Below are 24,516 nucleotides of genomic sequence, written 5' to 3' on the forward strand. Positions count from 1 at the left end.
CAGAGACTGTCTTTTGCCTCTTTTTGCATCTTAGCAAAAGTGTCTGGCAGATAGCAAGTATTTCATAAAAGTTTATTGATTAAGGACTTCCAACAGTTTGGATGTGATCCCATCTTTCCAGTCTAATTTCATATTCCTCCTCTTCCAGCAGTGGTCCAGTTAAACCAGCAGGATTGAAACTCCCCATCCATGGTATCCCATATCCAAGCTCTCTGCTTTTACCCTTATATAAAAGTTAACTTCTCCTCAGTTCCACTTGTAAAATTCCCCTTAGCTTCCTTTAGTGCAGTAGTTCTTCAGTAATTTTTAAGTATATGAAAGCATCCCAAGACCAAAATATTTAAGAGCTTTAAAGAGATTCTATTTTGGGAGTTTTAATCTATCAATATTTAATGGTTAAGAAATTAAAATATCTTTGTATTTATTATAAAAATAATTTGACTTCAAGGATTCTTGAAAGGATTTTGGGAGTTCCTAAGTCAAATTTGAAGAACTATTAATGCACAGGTCATGTAGCCTTTCCTGATCTCTTTCCTTCTTACTATTTTGTGACATTATATACCTGTATGTGTTCTATAACCACTTTAGAATAAAAGCTTCTTAAGAACAAGAATTTTTTTATAAAGTTTGTTTCACAGTCCAGTATGACGATACATCCCTATAATCCCTGCCTCTAGGGGAAATTGTGGCTAATGGATGAAATGAGCTCAAGAATTTGAGTTCCAATAAGGTTAAAACTGATCAGGTGTTCATAATAAACCTAGAACCAATACAGAACTGAGGAGGAGAGGGAAGGGAAGAAGTTATGAGGTTGTTCAAGGTAAAAACTGGCTAAGGTCAAAACTTTTCTGCCGATCAGCAGCAGAATTGCTTCTGAATATATGTCTCTATTTATGAGGGAGATGGATTGGGGAGCCTTCCAGCCATCAGGTTCTTAAGTTCTAGGCTATAGAAAGCAACCTACGTGAGGAAGAGGGCATACAAGTTTGTGCATAATCACAGAGTCTAATCATCATCTTTTCTGGAAAGTTAAATTTTTATTCATTTGATAGTCATTTTTTAGTCATGTCTGTCTCTGTCAGACCCCATTTGGGTTTTCTTGGCAAAGATACTATAGTGCTTTGCCATTTCCTTCTCCAGCTCATTTTACAGATAAGGAAACTGAGTCAGACATTGAGTCAGGGTCACATAGCTAGTATGAGGCCAGATTCAAACATGGAAAGATGAGCCTTCCTGACTCTAGACCTGACACTCTATCCACTGTAAATAGCTACCTCTGTCATCAATATAGATATCATAAAATAATTGTCAGGCAAATTAAATCTCCTCAACCTTGCTTGCCCTCACTGTGCACTGCCAAATTGAGGTTCCAGAGGGAAAATGATGAGTTTATGGATGTTGGGGATGGAGGTAGGATACAGGTCAGAGAATCAAAGAGTCCATATACATTCAAGGACAAAGCCAAGATTAAATTACTCCTACTTCAGGTCAGAGTACCAAGTACTGAAGGGAGATCAAGAAAAACATCAGGAATCTAAACTCTCTTTTGGAAGCCATTTTTGCAAAAGGAATTCTGAGAAGATCCATTAATCTGCATAGCACAAGCATAAAAATAGCCAATCTATAAAAATAAAATTTACCTTCTTGTGAAGTCTGAGATAAGCCAAGTCGTCCATTTTCTGATGGTTCATTTGGGATTTGGAAAGGCACATTGTTCCCTGGAACCATAGGGTTATTAAATGGATTCTTCCTTAGCTGAGGAAAAAAATATTGTCCATTAATCTTGTTTCCAAAGTGACCTAAAAGAAATTCACTATTGGTAAGTATATATTATAACCAAAAACATTCAACACTTGAGCCACTCCAATAAATTCTCTATTTCCTGGCATGATTAGGAAATAGGGATGCTGGCTAATCAAATATCTTAGTTAATGAAGAATTATAAATATCTATATATATATAAATATAAATTTTTAAGAAATTTTAGAATTCTCTGAAATATAATTGACACTCTAATCATGAAACTTTTTTCACTGAAAGAGACATTAAAAATAATATCCATTGACATACCTAAAATTTTCTCACAACAACCTCATGATGTAAATTATCTAAGTATTATTATTTCAATTTTAAGAGATAAAGAAAGTAAGGTTTAGTTGGGTTAGGTGACTGAGCTATCACCACAGTGCTAGTAAAATTAGAAGTTGAAATTTAAAACCAAGTCTTATAGATTATAGTTCTGAGCTTATTCATTCTCAATAAATTCATCTAAAACCAAAATAAATGTAATATTTTCTTTTTTTTGATTACTCTGAAAGTACATTAGTATCTTCTAGGATCTTAAGGTCACCATTTTGAGTGTAAACAATCCTTCAGTGGGACAGACCAAAGGGTTAGTCAAGAAAGAGGACCTAAAGAGACAATCCCAGTTTGTAGGGAGTTTTGTGACTATGATTTTAGAAATCAAAAGTACTTTTCATGAAGCTAACTCTAATTAAAAGAACAATATAATAGGAAGAAAACTGGGAAATTAAATTTACATGAAACAAGCATGTCATTTTTCCTCCTGGGATGGGGGATATTGTCCTGAATAGTCATAAGTAAAAAATTTTCATGAAAAGCAGATTTTTCTTTTCTATGAATTAGAATAGATAACTCATTCATCCAAAGCAAAAAAATAAAGTCTTTTTCTTCCACAAAATACCTGATAATACTAATAAAATCTAATGTTTATATGTCACTTTAAAGTTTGTTAAGTTTATATCTATAGTCTCATCAGTGTAGTCTCCGAGGTAAGTACTAAGTATTGTTATTTTCATTTTGCAGATGTAGAAACTGAATTTTAGAAATCACATAACTTACTCAGGTTACATAGATGTCAGAAGTGGGATTTGAATCCAAATCTGTGTTGAAGTTTAGCATTCTTAGTATAGCTTATTCCATGTTGCCTTTCTAATAACTATTAAACTCTATCCAGCATTGTATAATTTTTTGTTTCATTGTGCTTTGATAAAGTGAGCAGCAATATTACTCATCATTACTTCTTTTTAAGAAGGCTGAAGTCAATCTACCTTTGTAGTAGACAAAGAGGTCTTCCCTGGGTTTTCCTGGGCTTCATCTGACATAGAAGGAGCTGGATTTGATACAACAGTCCTACAAAGAAATATTTATTCAGAGAATTAAACTTCCAACATAAAGAAATCATGCATCCAAGTGAGAAAGATAGTCTTTGATATGCCTTCACTAATTGCAAGATCATAAAATAGTAACTGTATTTCTATGGTAAACTAAATGATTTTTATTACTAGTATTCAGAATCACAGAAGAGAGAAAGGAACCAAGTAATCTGTCAGGGGTAGGACAATGATCACTGAAATACCAAGAACATATAGAATTTAGTTAAATTGGAGTTAAGGAAATGTCAGTGTGTAGAGGGATGTATAGACTAGGAAACAGTGATGGTTAATTAAAGTTTTTATTTTCTACTTAATAATTTTAAAAAATTATTTAATATACTATACTAGTAGTCATCCAGTCTCTATTTGAATACCTACAATCAAAGGAAAGCTATTCATCCACTGTTTGAAATAGTCTATTCCATGGATAGTTCCAATTTCTTTAAATCAAGGCTAAATTTGTCTCTCTGAAACTTCCATTCTTTGCTGCTCCTGAGTCCCCTCTATGGAGCCAAACTGAGCAAACTGAATCTTTCTCCTAAGTAGGTAGTGTTTTTAATTCTTCAATTGTGTCTAATTCTAATAGCCCATTTAAGATTTTCTTGCTAACAATGCTGGAGTGGTTTGCCATCTCCTTCTTCAGCTCATTTTTACAGATGAGGAAACTGAGGTAAACAGGCTAAAGTGACTTGCCTAGGGTCACATATCTAGAAGTGTCTAAGGCTGGATAAGAACTCAGATCTTCCTGATTCCAAGCCCAGTTTACTACTTAGTTTCATGCTATCCCTAAGGTAATAAACCTTTTGCTTACCTAAAGATATGCCACCATCCCAATCTTTTATAAGCTAAATATTTGCAAGTCCTTTAATGTCTGATTCTCAGGGACAGCTGGATAGAGTGCTAGACTGGGAATCATGAAACTCTGAGTTCAAATCTAGTCTCAGATACTTACTAAGCTGAGTGACCCTGGGCAAGTTACTTTATAATGTCTATCTTGTTTCCTCATCTGTGAAAGAAGCTAGAGAAAGAAATGGAACACCACTCCAGTACTTTTGCCAAGAAAACTCCAAATGGACTCACAGAGAGTAGGACATAATTACTTGACTAAACAATAATACTACAAAAACTCATATTGAGTTCGCAGACCTATAAACCACTGACAAACTGCTATCAAGTCCATTGCTCCTCCTACTTTACTACATCCTCTCCCAACAGAAAATACATTCATAAAAACTAAATTAAAAGAAAAATCCTTACTTATTCTTTAAATTCCTCAAAATTTGATAGTGTGCAAAGCATTGTGGGACCAAACTTGTGAGGTCCCCTTAAAGATGGGGATAAAGGACAGATTTTGGACTTGTGAGATCTTTTAAGCCCCCAAATTGGGATGGGGGTTGAGTTTTCAAAGTATTTTCCAGATTTAGTCAATTTTCCTATGAACTCAAATGTCACCTCTTCCCTGAAGCACTCACTGAGAACTTTCACTCTCAAATCTGATATGACACTATCATATTATAATGTAAAACAGTCATCTCTGTTACAATCTCATCTCCCTATTATGAGCTCGATGATGGCTGGGACTATTTCTTGATTAAATCTTCTAACTCTCTCCCATCATTCCACAGAGTCCCTGGCAATACAACCATTATTTTTCACCTGTGTCTGACACTGTTCTAATCCCTAGGATTATAGACAGAAAAGGGAAACAGCAGTCTCTGTTTACCAAGAATTCATGTTCTGATTGGAAAAGATGACATGAAACAGTGAATGAATAAAGAGAGTTCCACTCTTCAGCTTTGATTTCGTGATTTCTCTAATAATAGCCATCAAGAGATCCAATAACCAGGGAGACATCATCCAGATCATAGACAGCTCACCTGTTTTACTAAACTCATTTCTCTGAATGTAGACTAAAATTATCCAAAAGGGCAAACTGTGTTGTTACTCATCTGAGATTAGGAAATTTCCTTATCTGATGATGAAAAAAATTATTCTACCCTACTGTCAATCTTCTTATTCACTTCAGAAAACATCCTCTCTCAAATTGAAATTTCATGGTACTTGGAATAGTTTAAATTTTTCTATTCATTCTTTTTTTAACCTTTTATTTTATTTCATTTCCTCTATTTAAGGCAATGGGGTTAAGAGGGGACTTGCCCAAGGTCACACAGCTATGCAATTATTAAGTATCTAATATCAGATTTGAACTCAAGTCCTCCTGATTCCAGGGCCAGGGCTGTATCCACTGCACCACCTAGCTGCCCCCTTATTCATTCTTTATAGAGAACAACACTAACAACTTTTCCTCTACTTTACAATTGAGGTAAGAAACTGGGGAAAACAGACTTTGTAACTAAGGGTTGCCAGAACCTGAATAATATTCTGACTTTATACTCTAAATTCTGACTTTGCTGCTATCCATAATAGCCAATCCCTTGATTCTTTCACTTCCCAGTTACTCAGGTTGTGTAACCAAAGATAAATGGCAGTTGGATCTAAAAGGATTCAGAATCAGTTGTGACCTTTTTGAATAAACAAGACATAATTTGATTCTTCAAAAGCTGTTTATCTCAAGTTTCCTAATCTGAAAAGGAGCTAGGAAAGTATTGACCCACATGACAGACAACCAACATGTCCAGTAACAGAAAGAATTGTATCAAGAAGTCCCACAAGGAACTCATTCAACCTTTCTGGAGATTAATTTGGGATTATGCCCAAAGGGCATCAAATATGTGCATACCCTTTGATCCAGCAATACCACTATTTGGTCTATACCCTGAAGAGATTATGAAAAAGGGTAAAGACATCACTATAGAAGCCCTGTTTGCAGTAACAAAAAATTGGAAATTAAGTGAATGTTCTTCAATTGGGGAATGGCTTAACAAACTGTGGTAGATGTATGTCATGGAACACTATTACTCTATTAGAAACCAAGAGGGATGGGAATTCAGGGAAGCCTGGAGGGATTTGCATGAACTGATGCTGAGTAAGATGAGCAGAACCAGAAGAACATTGTACGAGCAACATGGGGGTGATGATCAACCTTGATGGACTTGCTAATTCTATCAGGGCAACAACCAGATACAATTTTGGGTTGTCTGCAATGGAGAATACCATCTGTATCCAGAGAAAGAATTATGGATTTTGAACAAAGACCAAAGACTATTACCTTCAAAATGGAAAAAAAAATAAACCCGTTATCTTATTATGTAATTTTACTATCTCTTTATTTTTCTTCCTTAAGGATATTATTTCTCTGTCATCACATTCAACTGAGATAAATGCATAACATGGAACCAATGTAAAGGGCTAACAGAATGCCTTCTGTGGAGGTGGGGGGAGGGAAACAAGAATGGGGGGAAACTGTAAAACAAAATAAATAAAATCTTTCAAAAATAGAAGTCCCACAAGCCTGAAATTTTCATATTCTACCTGTGATTGGATCATGGTCTAAGCTCCCAATTTTTGGCTAATATTAATATATAATGACATTAAAATTCATCTTAAAAATTAAAATAATATTATAATTCACTCTGTTCAAAAGTAAATTTCCCCAAATATACTTCACACAACCACTTCACAAAGATTAAAGTTTACATGAGACAATATCACAGGAATTCAGTACCAGGTATTGAATTAGTTCCTGAGAGCAAAGGGAGGAAGTGAGACAAACTTCAGAGCTTTTGGAGAGATTATCTAATCACATATATTATAACAGGTGCCTGGTATTTTAATATCAATTCTTAGGCTCATAGAGTAAATGCACCATGTTAGCCATCTCATTCACTTTGCCCACATTCTTTTACAATCAAGGAAGTTGAGGTTTGTAAAAGTAAAGTGACTTACGAAGATCACCCAGGGAGCAAGTGGTTCTAACTACAAATATTCTCACTTATCCATTCCAGAATCAGGTTATATATAATTAATTAAAAGATGAGGTCTTGAAATTATATAACTCCCATCTTTTGAAGAACTGCTAAATGGTGCACATATACAATTTTATTTATTCTCCAACATCCTGGGACTCAACCCAGCTACACTATCTGCCCCCAACTTACTGATGAGAGACTGAGAAATGGAAGCCTGAGATCAAACAAGGACTGAGGCAGAATCAACATGAACACAATACCATGACCCTATCCAAATGATATACAGATTTAAGAACTGAAGGCACCTTGGAGATCCCTAGTCCACCTCATTCATTCTCTAGGGAAGGAAACTAAAGCCTAGAAAATGGGAAAGACCTGACAAAGGTTACCAGACAGTAAAATTAAAAAAGCCAAGATTCAATCTCTCATCTTTTTCATACCATGTCATGTTACTTCCTTCCTCTGGTAGAAAATGTATAGTATAAAAGCACAATGGTAGAAAGGCATAGGGAACCAAGAACATACCTTTCCTAAAATAATGGAGATTCAGTGTCCTTTTGTCCCCTGCAGTCAGTACACCCCTTGTATACAGGAGGTGCTTAATAAAAGTTTGTTGAGTTCAACTGAATCAAAAATATTCAACTCTGTGGGCTCCCATTGGCTCATGAAAATCATAATGGAGGAAGGAAGAGGTAGGTAATCCTAAGTATACTCATAAATGCCTTTAGAATACACAATATACATTTACTGCCTACTGCATGTATGTATGTATATATGTGTTTTTACACATGTACTTTTACATACATATAGCACATACATAAATAAGCATATCTTCAGATATAGATTTTGTTATTTAGTTGTGGCCATCTATTTATGACCCTTTTTGGGGCTGTCTTGCAAAAATACTGGAGTGCTTTGCCATTTTCTTCTCCAGTTCATTTTACTGATGAAGAAACTGAGGTAAATTGGGGTAAGTGACTTGCTCAGGGTCATACAGGGTCACATGGCAGACACTTTAAAAAAATGTTTACTGAAAGACTGACCATTGCTTGCTTGCATCTATCTATCTGCTTTTATCTCCCTCCATTCATTTAATATTCCAGATAGTAGAGACTACTCTGTCTCCCTAGAGGCCCTCTGTGCTCTCACAGCTGCTGGGTTTTGCCTATGCTCTCCCCCAATGCTTGGAATGGGTTCCTTTCTCTTCTTCAATAGTGAGCTCAATTCAAAAATCATGTTTTCCATATAGCTTATCCTGTTCCCCACAATCCACAATGGTCACCTTCTCTGAACATTCACATACCTCCCTGAATGCATATGCTTTTCTTATGATAGCATCTGTGATGGCTATAATGTATTTCTGTCCTATTCTCTATTAGATTGTAAATTCCAAGAAGAGAAGAACCTTGTTTCATATAAACTTTTGTATCCTTCCCAGCATCTAGCACAAAACTCTTCATGTTTGCTTAATATTTGCAGAACTAACAGATGAGCCCTCTGCCATGCTGCTACCAGGACATCCTTTACAACTCTATAAATTCAGAACCAAGTCAACTTTCTTGGAGTGTAAATAGGGGGTGTTTATTCTATAGAGATAGAACAAATTAGACTGAAGATTCAAAAAATGGTAGAGTTCAAGTATCTGTAACCAATTAAATGATTCTCAACCTTCCAAAACCTAGGACAGTTTTTCTTACATCTCTTGCCTGGGTGTGACCCATAATCATGGAACCAATGCTTAGTACATCGTTTTCCTTTTCCCTCTACCATAATCTCCCACCCTTGGTCTTGTGCATACTCAGAGCATACCCAGACCCTGTGTTCTTGATCCTGCCCAGTTTCCACATTGCCAGGATTTTGTAGGTTTACAATCAACACCATACCCTTTCTGAAGGAGCAAAGACAACAGCTCATATTTCTTTAGCATTTTAAGGTTTATCTTAACTTTATGAGGAAGACAGGATTGTATTTTGATTTCCAACTTACTCATCTCTGAAGAATTAAGAGATTTGTCCAGCTGCATAACTAGTAAGCAGGAGAGCTGAGACATGAAGCTTTGGGTCTTCTACCTCCCAGGTCAGTTTTCTTTCTATTACACCATACTGAGAAGATATGCATTCACTTAATTATATCTATTATTCATAGAATCAAAACAATTTAGCATTGGAAGGGACTTCAGTGTCTGTTTAGTTCAATAGTTGAAAAAAGAAGCCCAGCAATAACACATCCAATATGTGATATATTTGCCTTTACCTGAAGAAATTTAGTGAAGAGAAATTCACTACCTCTCAAGGCAGTTCACTCATTTTTAGGAAGCATTTTCCCCCTAAACCAAGCCCATAGTTGCCTCGGTAACTTCCACCCACTGCTCCTCCTTCTGGCTGGGACTAAACAGATCTCTTCCAAGGAAAACTTCTTAGATCTTTAAAGATGTCTCGTCTCAGACACATTTTTGATCATTGTATGTTGGACAAGTTATTCTAGACAACTTTCCAGGATAGTATTGCAGAAAATTGCCAAGCTGCATTTAAAGTGAAGCTTCCTCTTTTGGGAGTTCTCCCCCCAAATAAAACCACAGGTCCAGTCTTGATCTATCACCAACTGGTGTCAGGAGACCTGGGTGTGAATCCTTACTCAGACATTTATTAGCTGTATAAAACAGAAGCATTGCTTAACCTTTCTGAACCAATAGTTTTTTTACCCAAGAAATGATGGTAAAAATATTCCCTTGACAACAAGGGCTGTCTTTTATATAGAGCCTGGCACATTTGCTTTTGTTGTCTGCTATTGTAGTTGTTTTTGAGTCATAGCCAACTCTTCTTGACACCATGGACAGTACAGTCCATAAGACCACACTGGTTTGCCATTTCCTCTCTAGTAAATCAAGGCAAATAGAGGTTAAGAGACTTGCCCAGAGTCATGCAACTAGTAAGTATCTGAGGCTGCATTTGTACCCGACCTTCCTGACTCCAGGCCCGGTGCTCTGTCCACTGAGTCATTGAGCACATAGTTGATCCTCAAGAAATGCTTGCTGAGTGTACTGTGCATGTCAGAAGACTGTTATGAAGAGCATTACTATTTTGCCAGCACTATACAAGTATGAGTGGCTCTTCTTCTAATCCTCATTTCTTCAGTCATATTGGTTCATTTTGAAGAAAATAAATATAAAAAAAAGCTGAATCGGCCAGTGATTGGCTTCATGGAATAACAGGACAAACATTTTTTCCCACATTTTACAAGTAAGAAAACTGAGGTTCATCAAAGGCACATGACCAGGGATATGCAGCAAGTATCTGCAAATATCAGAGTCATGATTAGAACCCAGAACTCTCTTGACTCCAAGACTAGAACCAGCATCCAGCATAGTTCCACAAAATTCACAGTAAAACAAAGTCATGAACCTAGGAACTATTTCCATCTTCAAAACAGTATTGAAAATGATCAATAAGGGGTGCAGTGGATAGAGCACTGGCCCTGGAGTCAGGAGTACCTGTGTTCAAATCTGGTCTCAGACACTTAAAATTGCCTAGCTGTGTGACCTTGGGCAAGTCACTTAACCCCATTGCCTTAAATAAATGAAATTAAAAAGAAAAAGAAAATAATAAACAATTGACATCTCTTGTTGGAGATATCATCACATCCATCTACCCCCTCCCAAAAAAGTTCCATTTCCCATAAGACTCTTTACAGTAGTCCCTTAATAAACACAGCCTACATGTATATTTCACCTAATAGGTTTTATCTCATTTGACAAGCAAAGCTCATCCACAAAAATTAGACAAGGTGCTGTTATTAATAATCTGGAAAGAATATCACTACTCTAAATCATTATAAATTGTACAATCCGTGGAAGGTAGACAAAGACTGCGAAGCAAGGGAACTCATCATTTTTTGCCTCATTGCTTGATGGGATACACACACACACACACACACACACACACACACACACACACACACACACACACGTGTGTGTGCTCTCTATCTATCTATCTATCTATCTATCTATCCATCTATCCATCTATCTATCTTTCTCTCTCGATCTCTCCTCCACAACCAAATGTAGCAGCTTTTGACACTATTCCACCTTTTATCTCAGATGTCAGGCAACCACTTAGATGATTCAAAGGACAACAATTGGCTCCTCCAATTGTAAGCCCTTTCTTACCTTGAATCTGACTGCCCGCCCATATCCTCTTCTTGCTCTTCCATGACACCCATCTGTTCTGAGGAAAGGAGCATGTCTTTGTTGACATTATTCACCCAGGTTTTTGGCACTCTGGCTGCTCTGTTCTGACTTTGTTCTGCTGAAATATGAACCACCAAATACAACAAGGTTAACATCTCCACAATTCATGGCCAGTTGCTGACCTGAGCTGCAAAGCTAGGATCCTAGACCCTGGGTTAGGATATTGCCATTGACTGCACCAAGCAAGTCTCCTCTAAGTTGGAATCTCTTCTTTGTGTCTGTCAAAATCTCACCCCTATTTTGAGGTCTACTTCACATGCTACCTCCTCTTACTTTGCCTAATTGCCTCTGATAGAACTGACTTTCAGAACTCAGAGTACCTAGGTTGTACTACTCACATGACATCACAGGATATCTAAAGTCCAGCTCTACAAGCTATGTCACCTCATATAACTCTCTTCATCTCTCTAAGACTCAGTATGGAGCTATTAAAAAATATCTTCACCTCTCTAAGACTCAGTATGGAGCTATTAAAAAATATCTTTATTATGCTTTCTCGTTTGATCCTCACTACAATTCTTGAGTCCCATCTCAGATCCATACCCCATGATCCATTTCCTAACCTGGAAAATTAGGGTCGCTATTCTCAATGGCCTCCAAAATACATTTTAGCTCTTAAATCTACGAGACACGGATCCATCCACTAAGCTTCACTGGCCTTTATCACAGCATATTAGTTCAGGAATTGGAAAAGCTAAATTTAAAAATATCTTGAACACTTATTTCCTGAGTCATAACTTTGAGGAAGTCACCTCATTTGTATAATCTGGGGGTTGAGCTCAATGACTTCCAAGACCCCTTGCAGCTCTAGATTATCATCTTATAAATTATTTTACATTACAATCATTTGCATATATGTCATCTTCTCTAAGTTCTCTGAAGAAAAGGAACAAGCCTTATTTGTTTTTCATTTCCCATAATGAATAACATATAGTAAGCACTTAATAGAAAGTGAATGAATTGAAGAGGGAGAATAAAATAAATACATATCTATAACAAAAATATCATACAATACATGTAAAGTCAAAGTTTAAACAGAAGACACTGAGAGATTGAAGATAATAGAGAGGAAACAGCCAAGGGTTTGCCATAAAAAGGAAGTAATGAAGCTACACACCTCTTGGGAGGCTTTCATCTCAGGATGTCAAAATATTTTTTCATTATAACCCCTAAGGGAAATGGACACTCTGACAAGCCAGTTAAAAGTCTACCCATGTTTACAAACTCACCAAGCGAAGACGTGCTGTACCCACTTGTATGCTTTCACTCTGAGCTATTAAATGGGTCCTCTGAAGCATCAATGACAAGCTCCCATTAATCTCTTTATACATGCCTGTCCTAATGAGCCAAACCTCATGAGGATGCTGGGGGACTAGCTGAGACTGGAGGCTCAAACCAAATTCTCATTCCTAAAGGAAAATAGTTAGCAAAATTCTGCTGTAGCCCCAAGTTTACAAAAATTTTATACAGGCAAGCAGGTGATCTTAGGAATTAAACATACCATGACAGAAACAGATGAAAGTAAAATGAAAATCATTTTAATCTACACAATTTTTTCTGGTTTCTAAATAAGATTCAACAAACTGTTTCATATCACAGTTTATCTGTTGAGCTACCAAAAATCTCTGAAAAATGCCATTGTAGATTTCACTAAAAGGTATCATTGAAATGTAAGAACAAAGGACAAAGACCCTTAAGTAGTACAGTGGATAGAAGCCTTGGCCTGGAGTCAGGAATACTCCAGATACCTACCAACTGTGTGATCTTAGGTAAGTCATTAACTTCTCTTTGCCTCAGTTTCCTCATTTGTAAAATGGAAATAATGATAGTATTTATCTCCCAGAGTTGTTGTGAGGATCAAATGAGATAATTTGTACAATGCTTAGCACAGTGTCAACATAATAGTAAGTACTATATAAATGTTAAGCTATCAATCATCATTATTTTTAATGATCTGCTTCAACTCTGGAATCCTGGACTCAAGTGACTCCAAATTTTAGTTCCAAAATATAATAACTGTATGATCAATAAATCAATATTTATGAAGCACCTACTAAAGGGATTTTTAATCTGGATCTTTTCTAATTTTTAAATTTTAAATACATATTTTTAATCTACAACTTTTTAAAATATGTATTTTGATACCTATCACAATATATTAATTTTCTCTCTAATCATGTTTTCTATTTTATGCATTTTAAAAACATTATTCTGAGAAGAAATCCAAGGGCTTCACCAGCCTGCCCCAAAGGAATTCATTACACTTAAAAAAATGATGTGCCAGTTACTGGGTGTAAGGTTTAAAAGAAAAAAAAATGAAACAATACCTGCCTTCAAGGAGCTCACATTCTCCTGCGGGGTTCATATGTACATATGTAAACTTATACAAAATATATACAAAGTAAATAATAGGGTATAGGTTGTGTGATTGAAAAGAATACTCCAAGAGGCAGAGCAATAGACTTGACTACTTTGAGTATGAAGGGTCAGAGAAAGGAGTCAAGGATGACTCCAAGAGGAAAAACTGGGTGACCAGAAGGTTGGTAGCACTTTCAAAATGAAATAAGAAAATGTGAAAGAGAAGTATGTTGCTTATTTTGGGGGGGAAGGAGAGGAGATAATGAATTCTCTTTTGGACATATTGATTTTGACATACCAATGGGCCATCAAGAAAGAGATATCCAATAGGCATTGGATACATGACTGGACTCCAGTTCAGGAGAGAGAATAGAGTTAGGTACATAAATCACTTCATATATTTATTTAACTGAATTCTTAAAAGATCCATTGAATGAGCACAGAGAAAGAAGACAAAATTGAGGCTTGGGGAATGTCCACATTCTGAATGGAATGTGGATGATATTAAAGAAGTTGATGATGGAATAGTCAGAGGTAAATAGGAGAAAAACCAGAAGATATGTAGGTAAAGTAGGAGAGGGTGTTCAGAAAGTGGGGGTGGGAAATACGCAATATCAAAAGCTATACAGAACTCAATCAGAGGACTGAAAAAAAAAGTCAGGACTTTAGCAGTTAAGGGTTTATTAGTAACCTTAGAACAATTTCAAGTGAATGATGAGGGGAGAAGCTAGGTTTCTAGACTGTTGAGTGAATGGGAGGAAAGGAAATGGAAGTCATAAGAAAAGACAACTCTTTCTAGAAGTATAACTGTGAAAAGGAACCATGATATAGACTGATGTCAGGAACAAGGAAAAGTTTTCTTAGAATGGGGAAGACCTTGATGGAGAGGACAACTGCTATGCTGTTTCACTTAATAAACAAAAGGAAAATAATTGTAAATTCCAAGGTTTCTAGCCTCCTTTAGTATCTCTGTGAGTTCCCTGTTTATGGTCTGAATGAAAGTCAAAATAGCATAAGGGATCAAAAAATCAATTTCACTCAAAGGCAGGAAAGTCTGACTTGCCATTTCTGACACAGTAACTGTGTGACTTCTCTGAACTTTTTCTAATTCCCAACATGATGGAGTTGAAGTCAATGCCTTCCAGCTCTAATTCTATGATTCTATGGACATTTAACTTCATTGCCATTTAATTTCCATTATCTTGTAAAATGAAAGAATTGAACTCAATGACTTCTTCTGTCCCTTTCAGTTCTAAACCAATGATGCTATGACCCAAACAGGAATTCTTAATCAGGATCCACAGATTCCATAAAGGTCAGAGAAGAGATTTCAGGGAATCAATGAATTTGTTTTTAAAATATTTTTATAACTATTGGCTCAACGAAAATGGCTTCCTTTGTAATCTTATTTCATCTCCTTTTTTTGCATTTAAAAACAGAATTCTGAGAAGGGGTCCCTAAACTTCACCAGACTAACTGCCCTTTAAAAGAATCTGTAATAATATAAAGAGGTCTAAAATAAAGGGGTCCACATAAAAAAAGAAAAAGGTAGAGAATAACTTCAGTGGGTTGTAGTTTTCACTATACTTTTTTCCTCTGAGTGATGAAGACACTTCATTTTGATTTTTAACACATTTTTTTTCTCCTGGCATAAAATAAATACCAAAGACCCCCTTAGCAGATTCCACTACCCATAGCAATTTGTTCACTGGATTTAATTTGACTATTGAGATGGTTTGGGCATTTCTTCACCCAAGAATTGTTAGGTGCCTGCTGGCTAAATTATACTTTATTCCTTACCTATTATTTTATTCAGGTAAACATTGAAGAGCCGAGAGACAAAGTTGGTAAGTTTTCTCTTTATTTCACAGAAAAAAAAGTGCTTAAATACCCCTCCTTGTCCCTGGTTTTCCCCCAACCCTTTAAGTAGCCAATCAAGCAGGTGTTTACTCTCTCAGGCTAGTACTGCCATATAATGTTGCAAGAGTATCTTAGCAGCACATTTTCTCTAATTTCAAATGAATGTCCGCCCGGGAGACTACTACAGTTTGTGGGGAACATAGCAAGGGCATGGTACTTCCAGGGCAGAAAGGAAAGGGCATAAATTTCCTCTGGACAGACAAGTTCTTTTTGTTTGTTTGTTTTAGCAAGGCAATGGGGTTAAGTGACTTGCCTGAGGCCACACAGCTAGGTAATTATTAAGTGTCTGAGGCTGGAGACAAGCTCAGGTACTCCTGACTGTGGGGCCAGTGCTCTATTCACTGTGCCACCTAGCCACCCCGGACAGACAAATTCTGACAAATACTGTTGTATTTCACTCTGAACAAGTTTCAGGCAGATCAGGGATAAATCATTTGGATGACCTAAGCAAAGTTTAAAAATTTTGCCTTTTGTGCATTATTATTCATCTGAGACTTTGAGCAGTCCACCAGAACACATGCTACCTGACACATCTCTATATCAATATAAATACCTATAGGCCATGGAGAACAGAATTTTCTGGCAGTGAACCCCAGGATATTGAATCACAACTCACCTATCTATTCCTCTTGACTCTAGTTTCAGGGATGCTGAAGCTCCATCCAAATCTGAGAAGCTCTTTCTATTTTCATGTTCAACAGCAGCATCAACAAAACAATCTACTATTCTCCACTCATTTTCAGAAGACTCTTTGCTGTTTCTGCCACAGTTAGGGCCAAAGACTTAAGTGACTAAGTTTATTTTAGTAGTAATTGAATAGTCATTATTTGATATCATACTTTATTTTAGATGAAAATTGTAGTTTTTCTACATATTTCTCCTATCTTTGTATATGTCTATGAGCTCTATAAGGGTAAAAAAATAGACCGTTTCTAAATTTTGTGGCTCTTCCAGTACTTAGTACATACTATTTTCTGCCTAATAAATATTTGTTGGGTAAATTTATGAATGAATGTTATAGCTCCTGATTTTCAAAGGAAACTAGGAATTCTAGGAGGTAAAAGTGAGTAAGGAAGGAATTCTAAGTCCAGAATTATTCTAAGTCCAGAATTCTAGGTCCAAAAAATCATTAAAGCTACTGTATGATTTCTTAGTTTAAGTCAAACCTATTCAGTTCTCAGTCTTTTGATATTAAAAGAGGGAGGGAGGGAGAGAGAGAGAAAGAGAGAGAGAGAAAGAGAGAGAGAGAGAGAGAGAGAGAGAGAGAGAGAGAGAAATGTTTATTTTTTTGACCGTGTGTCTGTGTGTGTGTGTGTGTGTGTGTAGGCCAGTATGGCTGCACTGGAAAGTGTATGAATGGAAATAATGTATCATAAGGCTAGAAAAGTAAAATGGAGCCAAAGTATAAAAATTTTTACATGCCAGATCCTAGAGATAGTGGGGAACCTCTATAAAACAGGAAAATGACTTGGGAGACCTATGCCTTAGAAACATGATCTTGGTAACCCTGTGAAGAATGGATTGGAAAAGAAAACAACTAAAGGCAGGGAGACCAATAAGGAGGCTATTACTATAGAATATATCAGAGGTGTCATATTAAAATAGCAAACAGTTTAGAATCATTAAAGCCACTGTAAGATTTCTTAGTTCAAGTCAAACATTTAAGACCCTCCTATTCAATTCTCAGTCTTTTGATATTTTAAAAAAGAGGTAGGAATGGAGAGAGATGTTTATTTTTCTTTTGACTCCTTGAATCTTAAAATTGTCATTTGACAAAGCCCAAAAAGGACTTTGTGAACTGTCAAAGGTCATGCAGCTCATTATTAGCAAAAACCTGACTTAGAACCCATATCTTCTGATTCCCAGCACATTATTCTTTTCACTAATCTATACTGTTTCCTCCCAGCATCCAGGAAAAAGATATTGAGCCAATGATAGAAAGACTGCAAATTAAGAACCCCTGATTCCAACAGATTCATATAAGAGGTATAAGTGAATATGAATCTTGAGATGCTAATCTTATTCTGTTGTAATGTCAGAGTATTCAAAGATGAACCTGACCTATATTTCTAACCCCCTTCTACATCCTCATAGCCTCACACCTTCTCATCCTCAGTCTCCCAAATGCAAGGTAGATTCTCAAAATATTAACTCACCAATTGTTTGTAGTTTCTTTTTTCTGATGGATGCTCGAATTATGTCTGCTCCATGGATTTTATCTCTGTGTCTTTTAGACTTGGCTTCATAAAACCACTGACCACTCATATTCTTCAGTTGTTGGTCATCCTTAATTTTTTCAGGCAAATGTCTGGAAAAGGGAAAAAAATCAAGACTTCAGTTGGTCAAGGATGCATGCTGGATAAATGAGTTCATTGTGCTACTGTTTAAATAAGTATATAAATACCCCACCCAAACACACAACATCCAATCTCTCTGATGATCCCACAAACTGCCCAGACATCTCATAAATGTTTGTTCCTGTTTGACCAAAAGTTAAGGAAACCATAGCCAAGATTTTTAAAAATTCAAAGTTCCCATTATCCATGATCCCTGAAATTCCAGAAAAAAAAAAAATAGAGATTCATTTCTCTGGCTTGAAACATCATGTCCCCTCTAAAAACAAAATCCCCGGGGGGGGAGTAACATATTAAGGCCAGATGAGGCATTTTTACATTCTGATATAAATGAGTATCTCAAGAGTGTTTTCTGAGATCAGTTTTGAGAGAAAAGAAAGATTGGACTCTGGGTGCCTGACCCAGGAAGGGAAAGACAGAGAAAATGTGCCTAAGAGTACTAAAGAAAACTTTGTCCACTTTATGATTTTGCCTAGGGCCAGTTCAGCTCCTTTCTCTCACCCTTCCAACATCCCCCATGCTCAATACTAAGATCTGAGCGAAGTCTGAGTTTCACTCAAGACTCAGGACTAGGTCTGGAACAAACGTCTCTTAGGGAATCTATCCAGGAAGTCAAAGACTGCCATTACACCAAGTTAATAAATGGAACCATAAACTATTCCAATAATCATTGTTTTATTTTTCAGTCTCATTTGATAGTTTGTAACCCCATTTGGGATTTTCTTGGCAGAGATAGTAGAGTGGTTTGCCATTTCTTTCTCCAGATCATTCAACAGAAGAGGAACTGAGATAAAGAGAATTAAGGGACTTGCCCAGGGTCACACAGCTATGCAGGGGGAGGGGGTTATATTGTACCAGACCTCATTCAAGTTTGCAATGCACTTTATCTACTTCACTTCAACTTTGCAACATTATGAGACAGGGATTACAGGTATTTTTATCTCTATTTTATAGATCCAGAAACTGAGGCTCAGATAGACTAAATGACTTCCCCATCATAGTAAGCATCAGAGGTAAAACTAGATCATTCCCGTTCTCTTCCCCTTGATATGTTTCCTTCTTCACATAAACTGTCACTTAACCTGTCTGCCTCAGTTTTCTCATCTGTGAAATGGGGACAATAATAACACCACCCAAGATTGTTGCCAGGATAAAACGAGATATTTGTGAAGTACTTTGCAAATCTTAAAAGTGTTACATAAATGCTCTCTTTTATTGTTGTTTTTATTACTTGAAATCAGAATAGCTTTTGTCTGACATTACTTGTATTCAGTGAGGCAACTCCCTAAATTTGAGCCTACAAAAGAAGAAGTCGGACTAGACATCTTGTTCTAAATCTTTGACTCATCTCCATGCCATGAGAGGAGAGTTGAAGAAACTGCAAAGGTTTAAGAGAAGATTGAAGGGTTGGAGAATGAGAGCTATCTCCTTGGTCCTCTAAGGAAGAACTAGAACCAATGTGGGAGGAAGTTACAAGAAGACAGATTACACTTCAATACAGAACAAAGCTTCCTAACAATCAGAATGATTTTCAAATAGAAGGGGTCTCTTGGAGGGCAGCGAATTCCCTGACACTGAAAGCCCCTAAGTACAGGCCATATGACCATATGACCAGGAATAATACTTAGGTTGGTATTGTATTAGGTAATCCCTGAGGGGCCATCCATGATGTGATCTGTCAGACTAAGGAAACACTGAAGATTTTGCCCTCTCCCTTAACAGGTAAACACAATGACAAAGTAACATTTGTATAGCAATTACTATGTACCAGACGCTGTGCAAAACGTTTACAATTATTATCTCTCTTGATTCTCACAACAATCCTGCAAGTTGGTGCAGTTATCTCCATTTTACAGATGAGGAAACTGAGGCCAACAGAGGTGAAGTGACTTCCCCAGGGTCACACAGTAAGGAAGCATGTGAGGCTGGATTTGAATTCAGGACCCCCTGACTCCAGACTGGGCACACTCCATTCTACCCACTAGCTGCCTTATACGTGGTATAGATAGGCAATTAAGTGGTCCAGTGGATATAGCACTGGACCTGAAAGCCAAGAAGACCTGAGTTCAAATTTAGTCTCAGACACTTATTGACTGTGTGACTGTAAAATGGACACCACAAAAGCACCTACCTCAAAAGATTGTGAAAATCAGCCAAGAAAATATTTATAAGAACTCAGCACAGGACCTGGCTGGCAATAGGTCCTACATAAATATTTATTCCCTTCTATCTTGGGTCCAGAGAGAGCATATTAATTGTTTCCCTGTTCCAAATCGTTAGGGAATGGAAGGTTTATGCAAAGCTTAAATATCCAACCCATCCCAGTCAAAGATTGTTTTGGGGTAAGGAGGTAAGGAGCATATAAAAGGCTTCAATCACTCCTATACCAATGAAGAGAGTATGTTAGAAGGGAAATAATTCTCTTCTCTTCTGACTTCAGAGCATTCTCATTTCTCAGCAGTCATCAAAAAACCAGTGGAATGCTTCAGCAATGTGGCTTCAATCATTTACCACCACCCCCATTTTACCTAGAGTTTTTCCTAAAAGGGAATTCTGAAGAGATTTTTGTCTAAACTTTGGTCAGCTTCAGTCCTAAACTTCTGCAAACAGAAGATAGAGCATATAGTGATTACAACCAAAGTCTGTGGACCATGAGAATGAGAACAAAGTCTGTCACTGCTGGACAGCATTTGACTTCCTCAGAATTTTCATTTGTTTGTGTTAAAGGGGAAAGCAAGAAGCAAAATGTTGTTAAACAGCAATCTGTCTTCTCCCAGAACGGCTATCAATCCTAGACTTAATAAAACAATTTACACACACATACACACACAAACACACACTGATATATTCACAGACAGCTTTTTTCTTGACTGGGAGAAAATTGAGAGGCAATTCCTTCATCAGATAGGGCTCTAGCCTGGATGACTTTTAAATTCTCTTATTTCAAATTCTAAATTAAAAATTTTAATTCAAAGATTCTGTGATTCATTGGAAGATTTTATATTCTAATATCTATATGTAGTCTCAAATGACAAAATTCTCCCAAAGATAAAGAGTCTTCAGAATCACAGGTCTAGAGATCAAAATTAGAGGACATTGATATCAACCCCTGCATTTTGCTGATGAGGAAACCAAGGCTGAGATCTGCTTAGGATCAAATAGCTAATAAAAAATGTAGGACTTGAAACTCCAGGTTTTTTTTAATACAAATCCAGCACTCTATTATACATTATGCTGTACCTTAAAAAAAAGTTATTAACCCATTAGTACTACTGAAGCTTTCTACAACTTACACTCATCTCTCTCTTCCTTCTGACATCCACCTTCTGATTGGTGATAAATAAGAATAAAAATATAACAACTGTATAGTGTTTGAAAGTTTGCAAAGTGCTTTATAAATATCTCAATTGATCCTCACAAAACCCTGAAAAGTAGGTGCTATTATTATCATTATTACCCCCACTTTACAGTAGAGAAAACTGAAGTATACAGGTGTTAAATGATTTATCAGGTCACAGAGCTACTGAAGCTGCATTAGAACTCACGTCTTTGTGACTGTGGGTCCAGTCTCTCCAGCTAATGTGCCACATGACTACCTCATGTTATTGCAATTAATTATCCTTCAGTTTGAGGGGGGGAAGATAATTAAAGTTTATTTTTATAGTGCTTTACCCTTTATAAAGAGATCTCTCCTTATAACTACCCTAGAATGAGGGTAATAACCACCATTCACACATTTCTATAAGATAAAAAGAGCACTCTGTCCTGTGAAGAGCACAGGTTCTACAATCAGAAGAGGCAGGTTTGTAATCCTTTGACTATCACAATCTAAATTTTATATTCCCATTACATCACCCCATTTTACAGAGGGAAACTGAGGTTCAGAGGATTTTGGCAACTTGGTAGGAGTGATTTAGACAGCATCCAAGCATACGAAGTGGAACTTGAAGCATTGCCATGTTTTCCTTTCAACTTCTTTTGTCTCTTCAGTTAAAATATTCCCTTTAAAAATTCAGGTTGTGTTTTCTATTTCTTTTACAGCCAAGTGTCACCAGGTAGAGAATGAGAATGAGAATGGTGAAGTGGATAAAGAGTCAGCCTTGGAGCCTGGGAGACATGGGTTCAAGTACTAGCTCTGACATTCCAGGCAAGTTTCTCGATGAATTCAGGAAATGAACTCTCTAAGATGATATATGACTATATTTACTGCGAGAGTTTCCACAGGGAGAATTCCCACAAGGAAGAAATCAAATCAAATCAAAAATCTCATTTGTCACTTAAATGTTACCTATTAAGGTTCTTGAGGATACAGTGACTACTTAGTAAAAAGTACTTGTTGGCTTATTGAATCAAAGGTAGAAAAAATTCAGTGTTTAGCTAGAAGACAATGGTCCTTGATAAGTATTCATTTTAAGTACAAAAATGGAAGAAGATAAAATGGAGATACCAGACTATAAGAGCTGCAATCAAAGTCACTGAATTTAGACCTAGAAGACAGATCAAAGTCTCTTATTTCAATCAATATCTAGGAAACCCCAGAAGGCAATGGAACATGAATATACATAGGAAAAAAAATAAAAAGGAGCCTCCAGGCTTAGCCCTAACCTGCTTCTCTGGGCTTTTCCTCTTCCTTTGGGCTCCTCCATCTGTAACTATGAGCTCATTAGGCAAGGAGCATACATTTTGTGATGTGTCCGATTAACACCTTCTAGAAAATGCCATATGGAACAATCACACTTAGAAAGCTAGCCAGAGAGATCAACTATTCTGTGCTATTCAACAAAAAGATGTTTTTCAGAAATTTTTTTTGCAAGGCAATGGGGTTAAGTGGCTTGCCCAAGGCCACACATCTAGGTAATTATTAAGTGTCTGAGGCCAGATTTGAACTCAAATACTCCTGATTCCAGGGTCAGTGCTCTATCCACTGCTCCACCTAGCCACCCTCAGAAAATTTTTTAAGCAAGTATTTGAGAGTTTATCATTTATGCCTTTTCAACCTATATAATGTCAGAGTTTATAAGGGATCTTATAAAACACCTAGTCCAACTTACCTTAACTCTCATTTTACAGCTAAGGAGACTGAGAGCTAGACATGATCTTTCCTGAGACAGAGTTGATAAAGACAATGTTTATCCTTCATTCTGGAAGAAGACCATGATATCAGGGAAGTAATGCCATAACAAGCAAGTGAATTGTATTTGAATGAGGGGGGGGGGGGCAGTACCAAGACACTAGTCTCACTGTCTCCTCCTGAGTCATCTGGATCCAGAATGTGAATCAAAATGACAGGAAATGACCCTGGATGTGATGTTATCAGTGTTAAGTGACTTGCCCAGGGTCATACCACTAATAAGAGTGTGAGATCACATCTGAACTCAGGTCCTCCTAACTTTAGGGTCAGTGCACTATCCCCGGGTCATCTAGCTGCCCTGTGAGACCACATAGTAATTAGTCACAGAAGTGGGACCAGGGCTCATGACTTCAGGTCCAAATACCACTTCTCATACCACACCATGAAGCCTAGGAAAACTGAGGAAGATTTGGATCTCAGAATAGTAATCAGGCAACTGATTACTCTTACCTCTAGAAAACAATCAGAAAAATAGGGGGAAAGAGAACTCAGGCTCTGGAATCAAAAAGGTCTTAGCATAATTCCTGAACACACTTTCACACTGTGGGCTTTCACAAAAGGGCTTTCACAGCAAAAGGGTCAAACTTGGTGCCCATCAACTGCAAATGTAATACTCTCCAGTGCTGGCTGAACCAGATGATTAAAATATAATTGGGAAATATTTAAACAGAATAAATAAAAATACAATAGAACATAGGTAATGTTCCATTAATATAGATATAATATTAAGATTACATAATAACTTTATATAAGATGCAACACATAGAAGATATAGTATTCTAATATAATAATTGTCCACATGGAAAGTTTCCCATAAGGAAAAAATCATAGGTCCAATGACCTCAGATTTTATTTGAATTTTACACCAATGTCTTAGAATATTTAGTCAAACCCTTCATTTTACATTTTGATATGGGGGCTCACTCCTCTGAGCCCCAATTTCCTGACCTATAAAGTAGGGATAGGGAAGCTTAGGTGTTGCAGTGGAGACAGGGCTGAACATAGAGTCAGAAAGACCTAAATTCAAATCTGATCTCTAACATTTATTAATTATATGATCCTAGGAAATCACTTAACCTTCCTCGACTCAGTTTCTTCAACTATAAAATGATCTGGAGAAGGAAATGGCAAAGCACCCCAATATCTTTGGCAAGAAAACTCTAAATGGGATCACAAAGAATCAGATATGATTGAAAAAAATGACTAAATAACAAAATGAAGATGATAAGAATTATATCATAAACCACATGGGTTTGCATTGTCAAAAGCATTTTTGTAACCTCCAAAGCAGAATAAAACTGAAATGAGAATTGTTAGTAATCAAAAAAACTTCAAATTTTTTTGACAATTGACACAAATGATGTTGGGAAACAAGAATAGACATTTCATCTGAGCAATTAAGAACACACTAATAAAATTAATATAAAACCTCACTAAAGTCACTTAGTGACAAAACTGTTCA

General features: G+C 36.7%; 1 protein-coding gene across 10 annotated transcripts in view; it reads right to left on the reverse strand.

Moving 5' to 3' along the window:
* The window catches only part of SYTL2 (synaptotagmin like 2), a 137,438-nt gene that overhangs the window by 46,450 nt on the left and 66,472 nt on the right, over nt 1–24,516 (reverse strand). For 9 of the 10 annotated variants that reach the window (XM_074217037.1, XM_074217036.1, XM_074217032.1 and 6 more), the window contains exons 3-6: nt 17,726–17,877; nt 11,211–11,349; nt 3,072–3,153; nt 1,641–1,755 (exon numbers count right to left, since the gene is read on the reverse strand). In XM_074217037.1, the coding sequence (XP_074073138.1) occupies nt 1,641–1,755; nt 3,072–3,153; nt 11,211–11,349; nt 17,726–17,877 (488 nt within the window). The remainder of the gene's footprint in view (nt 1–1,640; nt 1,756–3,071; nt 3,154–11,210; nt 11,350–17,725; nt 17,878–24,516) is intronic. The other variant, XM_074217034.1, reaches the window with a different exon arrangement.

Source organism: Macrotis lagotis, chromosome 1 (genome assembly GCF_037893015.1).
Source record: "Macrotis lagotis isolate mMagLag1 chromosome 1, bilby.v1.9.chrom.fasta, whole genome shotgun sequence".
Lineage (NCBI taxonomy): Eukaryota > Metazoa > Chordata > Mammalia > Peramelemorphia > Peramelidae > Macrotis > Macrotis lagotis.